Here is a 16,325-nt window from a genome sequence, read left to right on the forward strand (position 1 = left end):
CGTCCGGAGCCTGTGCTCCGCAACGGGAGAGGCCACAGCGGTGAGAGGCCCGCCTACCGCAAAAAAAAAAAAAAAAAAAAAGGAAAATTCTTTTCATAAAGGAATCAGAATGCCAATACATCATCAACTCTAATATCTAAAATAACTCTTTTTTTTAAACAGCCTTTAAACAGAAGATTCTAAAAGCTGTATCTGGATAGAGCAGTAGGTAACGTGTTCTATTGCTCTAGTCTAGAGTGAATACCAACTTTAAAAATATTCCAAGAAACTCCTGGTTTAGTTCCAGAAATATGAAGCAGAAGAGAGTCATGCGGAAATTCTTGTGGGATTTGCTTTGTTGCCCAGAGAAGGGCAAACAGAGTCAACGGGAGAAAAGGTAACAAGCCCTTGGCATTCTGGAACTGGGCCCTGTCCCTGTGGTCCAGTGGTGGCTTTTCGGATCAGTGTTAGATTTGGTGACTGGGACTGTCTGGGTCTCTGGTTCCCTCTGATTGTGCTGCAGGTAGGCTGGTGGACAGAAGTGGGGCCTGGGAGAGACTCAGGAGGGCCTGTGCCCAGGACAGGTCCTCTAGGGTACCAGCCCCCACCACTGCCTCCCTCTCACGAGCTCAGCTCACATTCTCCCCAGAGCCTCTGGACCCTGCCTGAGGCTTGGCATGGAGGATGTACTACAGGTCCAAGAGATTCTCAGTCTAGGCTTCATAGAGTGAAAATAACACTTTGATCCCGTGTGACCTTCGAGAGCAGGTCAGGACCACCATATATAAGCTCTGTTCTCTACTTTCTCCACCTCATTTTCCTTCCATTCCTCTCCCTCCACCACCTTCTAGACCATAGGCTGATTAGTGGCACCTGGTGGTAGCCTCTGGCTTTATTACTCCTGCAAAATGGGTGTCCAACTCCTGTTTTTAGGCAGCGAAAGTACAGTGGCTGGAACAGTAATATCTCTACCTTGGCCTCATAAACGTGGCCCCCATTGCATCAATGAGTTACAGACTTCTAGTAATGGTATGACAACATTATACCTTTTACCTGCTAACTACTGATACTACACATGTGGTATGCATATCATCTCATGTAACCCTAGAAGTATGGCATTGCTATCCCCATTTTACAGGTGAGGAGACTGAGGCTCAGAGAGAGTAAGCAACTTGATCAATATCACTATTGATATTGATATTGATAGCTAATGAGTAGGATTAAAACCCAGGCCTGTCTATTCCCAAACTCCAAATTCTGAACTTCCTTTCCTAGAATGTCAGGGCAGTGGGAGGAGCTGAGACCCTCCAGTCTACACGCCCCACCCCTAATTTTATGACAGAAGGAAAAAGTCCCAGGAAAGCAGTGTGTTCAAGGTCACCCAACAAGGCATGACTCCATGTAGGCTCTCTGAGGATGTTATCATTGGTTATCTCTATATCCTTAAAACCTGTTACAGAACCTGGCACACTGTAGGTGCTCGAATAACTGTGCATGAATGAACACAGTAACCTAACAGCAAAGCCAGGGTCCTGATCTGGTAGTAAGGACAGTTCTCCCCGACAGCTTACTGCCTACCCTCCCCAGGCCTTGGCATCACACCTGGATGTATGCGTGGTTGGTTGGATGGAACTCTTCCCCCACGGGGTTAGGACACTCGCCCTCACAGCGATAGGCGTTGTACTGCTTGGGGTAGATGATCCAGGAGCCCCATCCGATCAGGTTGAAGTCCACCTGGAACTTGACCTTCCGACACAGTTGGTTTCTGTCCTGCAAGTGATATCGACGGTGCCTCCTGGCCCTCTCCCGGGAGAGCTGTCCCTCCTGGACCCGCCAGGAGCTCTCAGCTTCCCACAATAGGGTGGAGCCACCCAGCCGCCTCCGCTCCGGGGAGAGGTTGGAATAGAGCATGAGGAGCACATTGGTGACAGGTGGTGTGGGAGGCCGCCGCCAACACTCTCCAGCCAAACTGGACATCTGCTCTCTCAGCTCCCCAGGGTGCTTCAGCCACTTGGAGAGTGGCCTGGTCACCTCTAGGACCATGCTGCCCGAGGAAAAGGTAACCTGGGACAGAGTGACAGTGAACAGGTCCATTCGAAGACGTTCTAGGCAGTTGGGTGGGTCCTTATCCTCATTCAGCTTTGGCTGGTGGAAAATCTCAATTGAGAGTGGGACGTCAGGAGGAAGGGCCACAGGGCTGGACAGCTGCAGCCGGAGCTCGGCCCATGCCAGATCCTCTTCTTGGCCCAGGAAGGAGAAGTCAAAAGCAAAGGTCCAGTTCTCCCCATCCACCTCCACATCTGGGTGAGAAAAAAACAGAAGGAAGCAGGTGAGTGGGGGCCTCCTGCAGCCTCAGTTGGTGTAACAACCACCATAGCTCATGACTGAGCCCTTACCTTATATGAATCGTCACCCTAACCCTATGAGCTGGGCATGTTATTGAACCCATTTTAGAGGTGAGGAAAATTGAGGCTCAGGTTAAATTACCTGCGTGAGGTGTCATTCTTGGAAGGTGGCAAAGCCAAGAATAAGCCCAACTACAAAGCCCAACCTCCAAATCACTGTTCTGCTCCCCCTCAAGACACTCCAGAGAACAACTGGTAAAAATTGGATGAGTTGTCTCCTTCTCCCTTCTCCCCTCCCACATGCAATCTAAGGACAAGCCCTGAGCTTTCTGACAGAAATCCTGGGCTTCCACCCACCCTGTGGCCCGCTTGCCAGGCTTTGTCCTATTGGAAAGCGTGGCCTGTTTTACAGCACAATGAGGTCGATTCACAGATCATAAGGGTTGGAGCTCCCAGGGAGGCATAGGCAACTGAAGCCAAAGACTGGTCACCCTTTCCCCCACCAATTCCTAAAGACAGAGGCAGACACTTCAAGAGTTCTTGGCAACCTTACAAATAGGTTTCTAAAGACATTCTAAGCTTGACTGTGCACTGACCTTGCACTTTTCCACCCAGTGGTCTCTCCTACCTACCTGCAGGGCGCTCACCCTTTCCCACTCCAGATCATCCACACACTAGGGCAGACACAGCAAGCACACACCCAAGATAATTAAACCCATACTGAATGAAAAGGAATGGGGAAGCACATTCCATTCATTTTAGTCCTGGACTAATTTGGTCTGATGTCTGGGAATAGCACATATTGGTGGATTTTTCAGGTCAGCTAAAAGTGATCTTTAACTTTTTTCAAGCCCAGTTTCATCTTTGCAGTGGGAATAGTAATGCCTTACCCTTCCCTGCATTGTCATGAGGACCCAGGGAAATGAAGATGTTTGAAGGTCTATTGCTAAATAAAAGGCAGAGGTTATTCATTAGAAATAAAAACAGTAACCCTTTGGTGAATCAATCCCGAAGGCAGTGATCTCTGACTTAGGCCCACTCTGGGCAGACTACATAAGAGTTCTGTTATTTTGGTTCTTTGTCTCATAGAACATCTTTGGTTGGATAGTAAGTGGATTTCTCTGGGAAGTCCAGCCTGCATTAGAAGGGGGTAATTCCCAGCTTCAGCATCCTGAAGCTTCTCCCAGCCCATCCCTACATGTTCTTTTTCACTTAATTTCCACTTCCCTTCTCATTAGCACCTGCAGGAGGCAATAACCGGCCCCTGACTAGCAACTTCCCAGAGGTGTGGGGAGGAGGCTGACACCACCCACTGCCCTTCGCAGCATCACCCCGTGACATGTAGCAACTCCTCTACAGCTCCGCCTACACCAGGAATTAAAACACACTATCTCAAGTGTCCACAAATGGCTTTTTAGAGGAAGGCATTCCAGCTCAGTGTTTAAGAGGAGGGGCCCGGTGTCTCCAGTGATGGATCAAGTTTTGCCACTTGCTGCCACACTGGGCAGCCAGCTTTCTCTGGGCCTCAGTTTCCCTCTGGGTAAAAGGGAGATGGTAACAGTATCCTCCTCACAGGGGTGTTGAGATTTACTGAGATAATGTGTGTAAAGTGCTTTGCCCAGCACAACCACCAAAGTGCAATAAATGGCCATCATCAACTGCCTCCTTATTATTACCCAAGTCCAAGTTAGAAATGAAGATGTCCAGGTAGTGAGGGACCTGGACAGGGGAACAGAGTCATCTGCTGCTGGGATGGCAGTGTGGATGCAGGGGCAGGGAGGAAGATACTCCTTCCTGCTGGAGGAGTCTGAGACCCCACTACCCTACCTGCAGCCAAGGGCTCCCCAGGACACAGTGCTAACAGGTTCTCTTAGATCTGGCTCTGGTTCATCTTAGAATAATGGGGGGATCTAATCTTTGAGGGTCACCAATGCCTGATAAAAGCCAAGAATGCTCTCCCCAGAAAAACTGCATTTCCTACTAACACAATAAATGTGATTTGTGGGTGGTTATAAGAAAGGGGTTCATGGACACCATGAAACCCATCCACAGACTGAATGCAGACTTGGCCACACGGGCCCCAGCGAGATCTCGACCCACTTCCAATTCTAAAGAAGGATGTGGTTGGGCTCATGATCTTGGGTTCCTTTCCCCTCAAACAGGGTGTTGAGTTAGAGTCAGGGACTCTGTAGAAAAAGGGTGAGTATGACACCGGGTTCCCACCCTACATTATTATAAATTATGAGGGTGATTACCATTAACTGCTTCCCTCATGCCAAGTGTTTTGTTTTGTTTTGTTTTGTTTTTGTGGTACGCGGGCCTCTCACTGTTGTGGCCTCTCCCGTTGCGGGGCACAGGCTCCGGACGCGCAGGCTCAGCGGCCATGGCTCACGGGCCTAGCCGCTCAGCGGCATGTGGGATCCTCCCGGACCGGGGCACAAAGCCGTGTCCCCTGCATCGGCAGGCGGACCCTCAACCACTGCGCCACCAGGGAAGCCCCCAGTGTTTTATAAGCCTTGTCTCCTTAAATCCTCCCCACCTTTATCACTATTTTGCAGATGAAGAGACTAAGGTCCAAGGTGAAGACGGTTAAACAGTGAAAGACACAAGACACGGATGCACACCTGATTTGGTTAGATTCCAGCACCCATTTCCCCTTATCCTGTGCAGCTGACAAATAAACCCGAGATGGAAAGGTACCACACTCACGCAAATGAGGTAGAAAGAAAGCCGCGCACTTTATTTTTACAAAAGGGGAGACTAGAAAAGTCAGCTGATGTGCCAGGGATACATGGGGAATTTGGAAGCAGGGTTGAGGGACCAGACCCAGTTTCCCAGACTCCCAGACTGTCAAATCACAAAACTTCCGGAACTCTCTGGAAGGAGGGAGTGAATTGGAAAAGTGTGCCTCCCACTCTTTGCTCATCCACCTACCCCCCAGCCCCAGCTTTCTGGCAGGGCAGAGCACTCCAGTAGTTTTCAAATTGCTCCGCCCCCCGGGTGTCCCTAGTCTGGCTAGTCCCCAGATGACCCTTCCGGAGAGGGTCACTGGCCGTCTGACCCCAGACGCGGCTGGCCAGGGAGCTAGGAGCCCCCACCCCCCGATCACAAGGGGCCGGCGGGTGGCCGGCAAATCAGATTATCGGATGTGGATTTCGCCCGAACTCCGGGGAGGGCCGTCTGGCCCCGGCAGGCAGAGAGAGGTGCAGGCAGGCAGGGGCCACCCCGGGCGCTGGGATGTGGATTGCCCGGAGTAGAGGAGCCCCGCGGGAAGGGCTCCCTCTTCTCAACATCTACCTGCGCCCAGTGCCCAGAATGCACGGTGCCCCATCCTCGCGGGTGATACTCCCAAGGTCACCATGGGAGTGACCTCACCCGCTCCGAATCTAGGCCCCGAACCCAGTGTCGTCCGGGACACTGACACCTACCCCGCCAGGGCTGGATGACCCAAGCCTGCCGCAGTTCTTGACTACGGGGCATTTCATCTCTAATCCATAATTTCTGAAACCTAATCCCTGATGTTACATGCTTGATACCCTATTTCGAACCTCAGTCTCAGCCTGAGACACTCCCAACGCCAGACCCCGGGGCGCATTCACCCTCACTCACGAAAAGAAAAAAAAAAAAATTGACAAGACAAAATAATTGTAGCAATAATAACGACCATATATTACTATGCCTGGTTTTGTGCTAAGCGTACTATGTGCGTTGTCCGTAGCCCTCTCCAGTCCAATAAGGGAGGCACTATTATCCCTATGCTACAGACGTGCAAACCGAGGCGCCCGGAGATTACAGTAGTTTAAGACGGCACAGGTAAGCAGTGGCACAATCAGTCTTCCACCCTATAGTCCCGCGCTTTACCCACCCTAAACAAGACCGGAACGCAGAGGTCTCAGTCCGGGACACACCCCGGGTGCCACCAACCCTGTCTCCCGAGCCAAGGCAGACGCCGAGACACCGTCAGCCCCAGCCCCTGAACGTGCCCTTCAAGCGTGCGGATACGTTTTCAATGGCACGTCCCCGGCACAGTGCCGCAGCCCCTGCAGCTCCAGCCCTCTCTCGGAGTCCCGCGCGGGAGCGCCCAAGGCGCCCCGGGGGTCCAGCCGAGCGGGGCGGGGCGGGGCAGCCTACCTTGCGCCTGCAGGCTACGTATGATGTCCGCCCGGAGCAGCGGTTCGCGGTACAGGCTCAGCATATAAGCAAGAGGGGATGGCGACGAGGGCTGCCCCCACGTTCGAAGGGGTACCGGGGCTACCATCGTGGCGCCTGCCTGGAGGAGAGCCCACCAGACGTGCAGGAGGAACAACGGCAGGCTGTGGGCGTGCATGGTGGGGTGGCGGGGCCCGAGGCCAGCCTCCGTCCCTTATATCCTGAGCCTTCGCGGGCGCCCCGCCCCTGCCCTTCCTCCCTAGGGGAAGCTTTCAGGTCGGATAACACCCACCAGCCCAGCCCCCGTCACCGGGGGTGGCCCCCAGAGGGACCACCTGCTGGGGACGAGTGAGACCTGAGCCTGGTGGGGAGGAGACCTGAAAAACTGGAGGAGCTGTTGGGTCCAGGGACCATCTAGTTTGCCCAGTCTGGACACCCTGGCACTCTGCTACTCCACGCTTTTTTTCCAAGACACAGCTGGCTTGTCGCAGGCAAACTCCCAGGTCAGAAGGATGGCTTCCTTACTCTACCCCACCTGGGATCCCTGCCCTTTCCTCTTCCTCCAGGTTCCAAATAGATGTCTGGCTCAACCAGGAGCATATAGAGAATGAAAGCTGTGTCTCCTGGAGGCTCTCGGGCAGGGTGCAGCCCCACACTGGCCTGGGAGGCTTCAGCCCAGCCTGGCACCGTACAGCCTTCCAGGACACTGTACAGATGGCCTCTGGGAGCACCCCCTGCCTTATATGGCAGGGCCTGTCTGGAGAGCTAGCCTCTGAAAAAATACTGGGTACTGGGAATTGCTGGAACAAAAAAGATGAGTGCCAGACGAAGGTCCATGGGGACCTGCTTCAAATATTGAAGCTCTCTCCTGGAGAAAACAGAGGACAGGAGTGACCAGAATGAAGGACAGACTTCTCCACTGGAAAAGGAAGTGCTCAGAAGCTGAGCCGAGGGCATAGCTAACGGGGTGAGTGGAGTGCCTGCGGTGGTATCAGGGTCTTTCTTCACAGGTTCACATCACCCCAAGGGTTTCAGGAAAAAGGTGTTGCCTGTGTCATCCATGTCCTGCAGTCCCTGCCTCTCCTGGCAGTTACCCTGGAGACTTGGGTTTCAGCTCAGGACCTCTTACTTTCCTCTCTCTGGGCCCTGCTTTCCTCACCTACACAAGAGTGGTCCTTGTCTGGGCTCTCTGCAGGTGCAAAGTCAGGTTGAAGCTGAAATTACCTTTAAAGAAATGTAAATCTCTGCCCCTTGTTCAGGCCCCAGCTATTTTCTGCAACACTGGAGGGCTCTTTATGGCCCCGCCCTTGCCCCCTGGTCCTTTCCTAGCCCTGACATGCACATTAGCAGCTGGCCAGCATTTACTGAAACACTGCGTGCCAGGCACACCTAGCCTTCTTTCACAGGATGCCTCCAGCTCCAAAGAACCACACGCTCAGCCCTGAGCAGGTGTTAGTGGAAGGAGGCCCAGCAGGCTCAGCTAGGAGCTCCAAACCCGTGTCCAGGTGGAAGCTGGCCCAGCCAGCAGGAAGGGGCCTTGCCTAGGAGAGATGTGGGTTGTAGACCTGTGCCGACCACGGGACCGGGACAATATGCTCAGCCAGACGACTGTTAATTCCTTCTAAAGCTGGGGACTGTCTTGTTCATCGTGCTCTCCCTCCAGTACATATCATGGTTGGGACCCAAAGTATCTTAGCTGAGTAAATTGATCAATGAATGGCACTGTGTCTGGACTTGCCTGAAGGTAAGTATCACCTGGGGTGTATGTTAAACTACTGATTCCTGAGTCCCACTCCAGGCCTTTAGCATTCGAATTTGGAGAGAGACCTTGGTAATCTACATATTTAACCAGTACCCCTGTGATTCTTATCAGACAACTTTGAGAACCTGGGTGAACTAGGGTCTAGTTGCAGTTTGGAGCCCACCTCTCTACATTCAGTTTCCTCATCTGTAAACCATGACTGGAGATACTTCCTCCATGAAGATTAAATAAAACAAATGCTAAAATGCTTTGCAAGCGCTTAAAACCTGGTGTTTTTGTAAAGCCTTAAGCATACAGATTATTATGGGTGCTCCGTGGTTGTCATTCAACTTCCCTAGCCTGGGGGCTTGCAGCCTGGGGCTTGTCAGTCCCGGTCCTCTGCATCAGACCCCTCCCCAGAGGCAGAAGGTGCCCTCACCCAGGTTATGAATATATAAATAAAAAACAATGAGAGGGGCTTCCCTGGTGGTGCAGTGGTTGAGAGTCCGCCTGCCGATGCAGGGGACACGGGTTCGTGCCCCGGTCCGGGAGGATCCCACGTGCTGCGGAGTGGCTGGGCCCGTGAGCCATGGCCGCTGAGCCTGTGCGTCCGGAGGCTGTGCTCCGCGACGGGAGAGGTCGCAACAGTGAGAGGCCCGCGTACCACAAAAAAAACAAAAAAAAAACAATGAGAGATTGTGGTTAGACAGAGGTATAGGGGTCAGCCTTCTCCCAAACCTACATGTCCTAGAATCCAGGGGGGTCCCTGTTTAAACAGGGGCATTCAGAATGTAGTAGTCTTATCCACCAGGATTGGGGAAGGAACAAAACAGATGATCTCCTTCCCGTACTGGACCAGAAGCTCCTCGAAATTAAGCTTTATTCATTCTGTGTCCCTCGTACTATGTGGCATATAGTAGGAGCTCAGTAAATATTTCAGTTAAAATGACATAATAACAATAGCTAGTGCTTATTGAGCACCTAATGCAGTAGGCATTCTGGTAAGCACTGCATTGATTTTATTATCATCCCCACTTCAGGGATGAGAAAACAGAGGCTCAGAGGGAACCTGGTAACTTGCTCAAGGCCACACATTTACAAGTGAAAACAGCCAGTATGTGAAGGATACTGCTTGTTACCCAAACCCATGCTTATAGCCTTCTGGCTTCCCCATAGATGAGAGGATGGACATGGGCCTTGTCCTAAGACTTAAAAAAAAACACAACTCTCAAATAAAGTCTTGCTTTTCCCAGGGTCCGGGAGCAGCAGACACAACTCATTTCTGATGTGTATTGGCCCAAAGCCCCGTGAGGACCTGCTCTCTGACCAGCAAGAGGTACTCTGTCAAAGCCCATTCATCACTGAACTTTCTCCAGCTGCGGCACTCTTCAGGATGGAGGCTAACAGTCATTCTTCTCATTTTTAAAAGGTACTTGTTCATCCAGGATCTGTTTCCTGCAAGAAGGACCAAAAGTGCCTTCTTCCCAGGAGGGGAATGACACCTTCTCGCTTCCCCTGCCCCAGACAGACTGACCGACAGATTACCTGACCTGGGAGATAACCTTTCAGGGCCAACCCAGCTGGCTGGAGAGTGGGGAGCAAAGTCCCTTGAAGTTCTCGAATGCTTTCCATTGGGCTGTTCTGGACCCTTCCTCCACGTGAGCAACAATATGCCGGGTTAAGTGCTGGGGCTCTGAGGTCAGGCTGCCAGAAGGCAGACTCTGGATCCTTCTCTATCGCTACCTGGGCATTTTAGATCACTTACCATCTTGAAGCATTTGCTCCCTCAGCTGTAAAATGGAGATAAAGAATAGTATCTACTTGACAAGAATGCTGTAAGCAGTAAATGTGTGTAAAGTAGTGCTTGGTCATTTGTTTATTCATTCATCGAACAAACCTGCTTATCTAGGAGTCTAAGGCAGGTTACTGGCAAGTGCTAGATTCTCAGGAAGTCAGGGCAGGAAGGCATTTCAGTTCCGCACATATTTAATGAGCATTTCCTATATGCCAGTGTGACACTGGCTGTCTTCGTATATAGGTTAGCCTATAGAAGCCTATGTAATCCTGTCCACCCCTCCCTGAAGCTCTGTAAGGTATGAAAGGCATTTTAGAGATGGGGAAACTGAGGTACAGAGGAATTAAATAGCATCATTATTTTGAAGGTGGAGGGTGTCTGCTTCATCACGCTCCTCCCATGCCTGGCACAGCTCCTGGCACACAGGAACTCAGTAAAGATTTGTCAGGTGATTGAATGAGGTCCATATTCCTGAACAGGTTCCCAGCACACCTCTGCCTTTCACATGCTCCTTCTCCATGCAGCCTCCTGCTGTTTCCACTTAATCTCCCTGGTAAACTCCTTCTCACCTATCAAGACACAGCTTAAACACTGCTGCTTCCTCTACAAACCTGCCACTAGCTCCCTAGCAATTTGGCAGTGTCCTCTTCTAAGCAGAACGCCGAGGAGCAGTTGTCCCAGCCCTCATGAGTAACTGCCATCAGACTGTGAGCTCCCTGGAAGTGCGGATGACTCCTGCCTCTGAAGCCCCAGCCCCTGCTTCCTAGCTGACCATTGCTTGCTGTGGTCCTCAGCTTGATGCAGTCCCGCAAATGGCAGAGGCGGGACTAAGCACAGGCTTCTGGCTTCCACCTCCAGTACTTGGTGCCCTTCCTGTACCCCTCACTGCTGGTCTTGGAGGGCCCATCTAGGTGCCTCTACTGGGCACACGTGGCTCTCTCTGTGATCTGGAGATAGAGACCTCAGCCTTCCACTACAATCCCCTTGTACCCCAAATGCACTCTGCCCCATGGAAACACCCACCCTTCCCCAAAGTTCAGAGCTGTTCTTGCTCTGCCCAGAATGATTTTTACCTCCTCTTCATTCACACAAAATACACCTATTTATCCCACAGAATCCAGTTCAAGGGTCTCCTCTTCCACGTGGTCTCCTTCCCCCTTCAGTCTCTGGTCCCTGTAGCCCCCTAGGAGTTTTCCACCAGGAGCCTGCTGCTGGCTGGCTCTGTAGTCAGCAGTGTTCAGCAAAGGACCTGGCCTTGGTAGGTAGAGCTTGCAAATCTGCCTGCAGCCCACCTTGGCTGATCCACAGTGTTTTGTCTGCTCCCAACAGTGTTTTGAAAGGTTTTATTTAAATCACCAATACTGAAAGTTCATAAGATTTTGCAGAAAATACTTTGTTTTCATCATTTAAGAAATGGAAAGGGCTAGGCCCTCATTTTAACAAAGCAAGCATTACCTTAAGCTGGATAGGATCTGCTTCCTTTAGGCAGGGTCTGTTCTCTAAGGAGCGGCACAGTCCCCACCACTCCTTAACTTACTACACCCATGTGCCTGGCCCTAAAGACAAATGAGTTTGAGACACTTGCTCTATATTGGATGAGAGTAAGACACTCCGGAATCAGTTTGGAAGTGCAGGCTCGAGATTAGCCCACCCCATTGTCCTTCTCCAACTAACCCATGGATTGTGGGTACCTGGCCCAGGCTGGATGAAATAGAAATAATCTATTATTTAATAAGAACTTACCATGGGATTTACCTGGTGGTCCAGTGGGTAAGACTGTGCTCCTGATGCAGGGGGCCCGGGATCGATCCCTGGTCAGGGAACTAGATCCCTCATGCATGCCATAGCTAAGAGTCCTCATGCCACAACTAAAAAGAAGAGCCCATGTGCTGCAACTAAGACCCAGCACAGCCTAAATAAATAAATATCTTAAGTCACTTATTGGGCTTCCCTGGTGACGCAGTCGTTAAGAATCTGCCTGCCAATGCAGGGGACACGGGTTCCAGCCCTGGTCCGGGAAGATCCCACATGCTGTGGAGCAACTAAGCCCGTGCGCCACAACTACTGAGCCCACGTGACACAACTACTGAAGTCCGTGTGCCTAGAGGCCATGCAGAGAAGCCACCGCAGTGAGAAGCCCGTGCACCACAACGAAGAGTAGCCCCCACTAGCCTCAACTAAAGAAAGCCTGCGCGCAGACCCAACGCAGTCAAAAATAAATAAATAAAAATAAAATTTAAAAAGTCAGCTATTAATAAGTACTTACCATAATGTGCTTGAATTATCTAATTTACCCTTCCTATCACTCCCATGAAGCAGACTGGATATTTACTTCCATTTTACAGGTGTGAAAACTGAGGCTCTGTGGAGTTAAGCCCCTTGCCCAGGATGGAATGCTTGCAAATGGTAAGGCTGTGATGGATACTGAGTCATTCTGACTCTGGAAGCCAGACTGGATATTGCCATGTCCCCACATGGTCGTTTATTACCTCCCTTACACAAGGAGCCTTTCCCCTGTCTAAATGGACCTCCTGCCCTCCATCACATCACCCTGTTCATTTCCTCCACAGCACTTCCATGGTTGGAAATTAAGTTGTTTACTTTGGTACTGTTTGTTTATTTTTTGTCTGTTGCCCTTCTCCAGCACTGGGCTGTCAGCCAGACTCCTGTCTGTTCAGTTCACCACTGAACCCCCAGTGCTTAGCACAGTTCTCGATTCTAGGACTCAGTACGTATATGTTGAAGGAATACATTTAACCCAGTCCCTGGACTGGGGGACACAGAGGTAAGAAGGTGGGGATAGGGGAGTCGCTTCTCCTCCAGTGGCCACCAAAAGGGTATGAGCCAGGAAGGGTACATCACCAGCTTCCTCTGGTTTCAAGTTCTTCACTCTCCTGAGCACATGTGGGGTACATAGTAGGTGCTCAGTAAGTGCTCAGTACACCTGCTTTGGCTTGCAGATGTCTTGACACCAGCAAGAGAATGCCTTCCTGGCGCTTGTGGCTCCTCGTGAACATGATTCACGTTATTGCACCTTCTGCGTGCATCGCTCATGCCACCCTCTCGCCTCCATCCTCTCCCCTGATCCTTGCAGGAGCTGAGGGACGTGAGCAGGGCTAGTCTCTCCCTCCCAGAGAGTGACTGGCCCGAGATGGTAGAACTGGTAAGGGCCAGGCCTGTCTGATTCTAAATCTCTTGCTCCCTCCAGCTCCCATGGCCAGACTCTCGTCCCAGCCCCTCCTGGGTGGAGCCGAGGCTCGACTTGTGCTTCCCACAGGGTCAGGAGGTGAAGGCTCAGCCTGCCCTGGGAAACAAACAGAGAGACCACCAGGAAGGTCTCTCTCTTCCCACCCCAGAAGCTTCTCAGAGATTCCCACAGCGCAGCCTGCCACCCCTGCCTTCGCCTTCCCACCCCCCCATTTCCCTTCCACAGAGAGTCACTGGTCCTGGAGTTGAGGGGGAGTTTGATGACCCAGCTGAGCCTGGGGCTGGGAGAAAGCTCTGTGCCTGTGTACATGCGTGCACGCGTGCGTGCTGTGTGTGTGTGTGTGTGTGTGTGTGTGTGTGTGTGTGTGTGTAGGGCAAGGAAAAGAATCACTACTAAGAACAAACCCTTAGGGGAGTGCTTCCTGTGGGGGTAAGGAGTGCTTGGGGAGCGCTTACAGTGGACCAGGCACTGACTATGCTAAGAGGTTTATGTGCACTATTAGCTCAGTGTCTCCCAAAACTGCTTGACCATAATAATCCCCTGGGGCACTTATTAAAAGTAAAGGGAGTCCCAAAAGTCACAGTGTACTATTTTTAGTGCTCTTTTAAGCTTTAATAGCCTCAAAAATATAAATGATAGAAACTTACAAAAACCATCCTTTGATAGTTTAATTTTTTAAATTCCTTTTACACCTATTTAGTTTTGTGAATTTTAATTAATTAATTAATTAATTTTTGGCTGCGTTGGGACTTCACTGCTGTGTGCTGTCTTTCTCTAGTTGCGGCCAGAGGGGGCTACTCTTCGTTGAGGTGCGCAATCTTCTCACCGCGGTGGCTTCTTTTGTTGCGGAGCATGGGTTCCAGGCACATAGGCTTCAGTAGTTGTGGCTCATTGGCTCTAGAGAGCAGGCTTGGTAGTTGTGGCGCATGGGCTTAGTTGCTCCGCGGCATGTGGGATCTTTCCGGACAAGGGCTCGAACCCGTGTCCCCTGCATTGGCAGGCAGATTCTTAACCACTGCACCACCAGGGAAGTCCCTAGTTTTGTGAATTTTTAATAATACATTTTTAATTAAAATTTTTTGTTTTAGTAAACATTTGCTATTTTTAAAAAACATTAAAATTTCATTATGCAAAATTCAAAACAGTGGATGATTGGATAAACAAATAATGGCATATATCTGTACATTGGAGTACTACCTGACAATAAAAAGGAATGCACTATTGATAAATATAACAAGGATGAATCTTAAACAATGATGCTGAGTTAAACAAGCAGACAAAAGACAGTATATACTCTATGATTCCAATCATATAAAATTCTAGAAAATGCAAACTAATGTTTGCAGACAAGCAGATCAGTTGCAGAATGTGGATCAGTGGTTGTCTGGGAGGAGAGGGGAGAGGAAGGATTCAGCAGAAGAATTTTGGGGGTGATAAGTATGTTCATTATCTTGTTTGTAGTGGCAGTTGTATACATGTGTCAAAGCTTACCAAAATGCACACTTTATTTGCAGTTGTTGTGTGTCAGTTGTACTTTACTAAAGCTGTAAAAATGAACGTAAATACAATAAACTTTTAAAATATAAGAATTACTATTAAAAATTCATATAACTAAATAAAAGAAATTTATTTATTATTTGTATTTTTTATTTCTTTTATTTTCCCAAATTTCTTACCGTTTAACAAAAGAAATTTAGATGAACTTTGTGTTCTTTGTAAGTTTGTAGCATTTATACTTCTGAAATAGAACTATACTTAATAGAATATTAAGTATATTGGACTAAATATTAAGTATATTCTAATAAATAGTATATTCTTCTGTACTTCTACTACAGCTTAAGAATGCACTAAACTTCAAGGACACCAAAGTCTCATAGGTCTATGGGTTCAGCAGGCCTGGAATGGGACCCAGGAATCCCTGCCCTCCCAGAGAGCCTTATCAGGTAAGATGGAAAACACAGCATCATCTCTTTCTCTTTTCTTCCCTCTCTTCTGTCTTTCCACAGACACACAAGGTAGATGCTTCTGCTGGCTTCTTTCTACAGCTGAGGAGTCTGAGGCTCGGAGAGGCTGGGCAACTTGCCCAAGGTCATGCAGTTAATTAATAGCAGTGCTGGGATTTGGGGCCAGGCAGTCTGACTCCAAAGCCTGCACGTGGGGTAACTCACGCGGGGGACTTGTATTTCCAACTCTCCCACCCCCACCCCAGCGCAAGCCCTGTGCCCTGTTAGCCATTGACCTCAGGGCTAGAGGGATCCCAGGCTGGTGCATCCCCCATTCACATCAAAGAACCCCAGACTTCAAAGGCAGCTTGAAGGGAGATGCACATACCTGGCTGGGTATGCAGGGAAGCCCTGGAGAGCTAATATGATTAACCAGAGACCCAGTGGGGCAGGAAGAGTTTTCATGAGCAGATAACTCAGTGGAAGCAGTTTGAATCCATTCTCACCCACCATTCACCCTCAGAGCCTTTCAGTCTATGGCTACTGGCAGAACCTCCAGACACCTGGGAACTGGGGGTGAGGGGAGGGCTAAGCCAAACCTGTGTCCATTTCATAGATGGAAAAACATGTTGAAAGCCAGCTGTTACTTTTGTGCCGGGCATAGTGCTGAGTGCTTTGGACACATGCCTTATGCACAGCTCTAAGGAGCTCCTTTCACACTGTATTCTATAGGTATAATGATTCCCATTTTACCGATGAGAAAACTGAGGGCTGGATTGCTTAAACACTTGCCCAGGGTCAAGTTGGTGCTAAACAGCTCAGCTGGATTGGAGTCCAGGTCTGTTTTGACCCTAACCTTCATTCTGACTATCTCCTCTGCTGTTTCAGAGCCAGAGGATCAGGGTTATGAGGCTTGCAGGAGGCTGTGCTTCCTCGGCTCCAGTCTTGGCACACTGGCTTCCCTCCCCGGCAGACCCCGGCCCAGCCCCCTTCCCAGCCTACTCCTGGCTCTCTTCATTCTTGCCCTCCCCACTCCCACCCCAGCTCTCAGCTCCCCTTTTCCATCCTCCCTGTGGACTACACCCCTCAGAACCGTGTTCCTTCCCCACTGGTAAGAGGGCGCTGCCCTGCTGGGGAGTCCAGTCAAGGAAATTCCCAAAGAGCA

At 50.2% G+C, this 16,325-nt stretch overlaps 2 protein-coding genes across 12 annotated transcripts in view; one reads left to right on the forward strand and one right to left on the reverse strand.

The window, feature by feature from the left end:
• Window positions 1-6,651, reverse strand: part of NODAL (nodal growth differentiation factor) — a 10,086-nt gene extending 3,435 nt beyond the window's left edge. Inside the window, exons 1-2 of the mRNA XM_007120823.4 lie at window positions 6,456-6,651; window positions 1,582-2,279 (exon numbers count right to left, since the gene is read on the reverse strand). Coding sequence (XP_007120885.1) covers window positions 1,582-2,279; window positions 6,456-6,651 — 894 coding nt within the window. The remainder of the gene's footprint in view (window positions 1-1,581; window positions 2,280-6,455) is intronic.
• PALD1 (phosphatase domain containing paladin 1) overlaps window positions 1-16,325 on the forward strand; it is a 142,160-nt gene that overhangs the window by 3,831 nt on the left and 122,004 nt on the right. For 4 of the 11 annotated variants that reach the window (XM_055081132.1, XM_055081130.1, XM_055081131.1 and 1 more), the window contains exons 1-4: window positions 7,353-7,440; window positions 9,468-9,872; window positions 12,355-12,415; window positions 15,053-15,160. The gene's annotated coding sequence lies outside the window, so the exon portion shown is untranslated. Of the gene's footprint in view, window positions 1-4,882; window positions 5,021-7,352; window positions 7,441-9,467; window positions 9,873-12,354; window positions 12,416-15,052; window positions 15,161-16,325 lie in introns of those variants that run through there. The other 7 variants (XM_028481340.2, XM_028481338.2, XM_028481342.2 and 4 more) reach the window with 7 other exon arrangements.

The sequence above is a fragment of the Physeter macrocephalus genome, chromosome 20, assembly GCF_002837175.3.
Source record: "Physeter macrocephalus isolate SW-GA chromosome 20, ASM283717v5, whole genome shotgun sequence".
Classification (NCBI taxonomy): Eukaryota; Metazoa; Chordata; class Mammalia; order Artiodactyla; family Physeteridae; genus Physeter; species Physeter macrocephalus.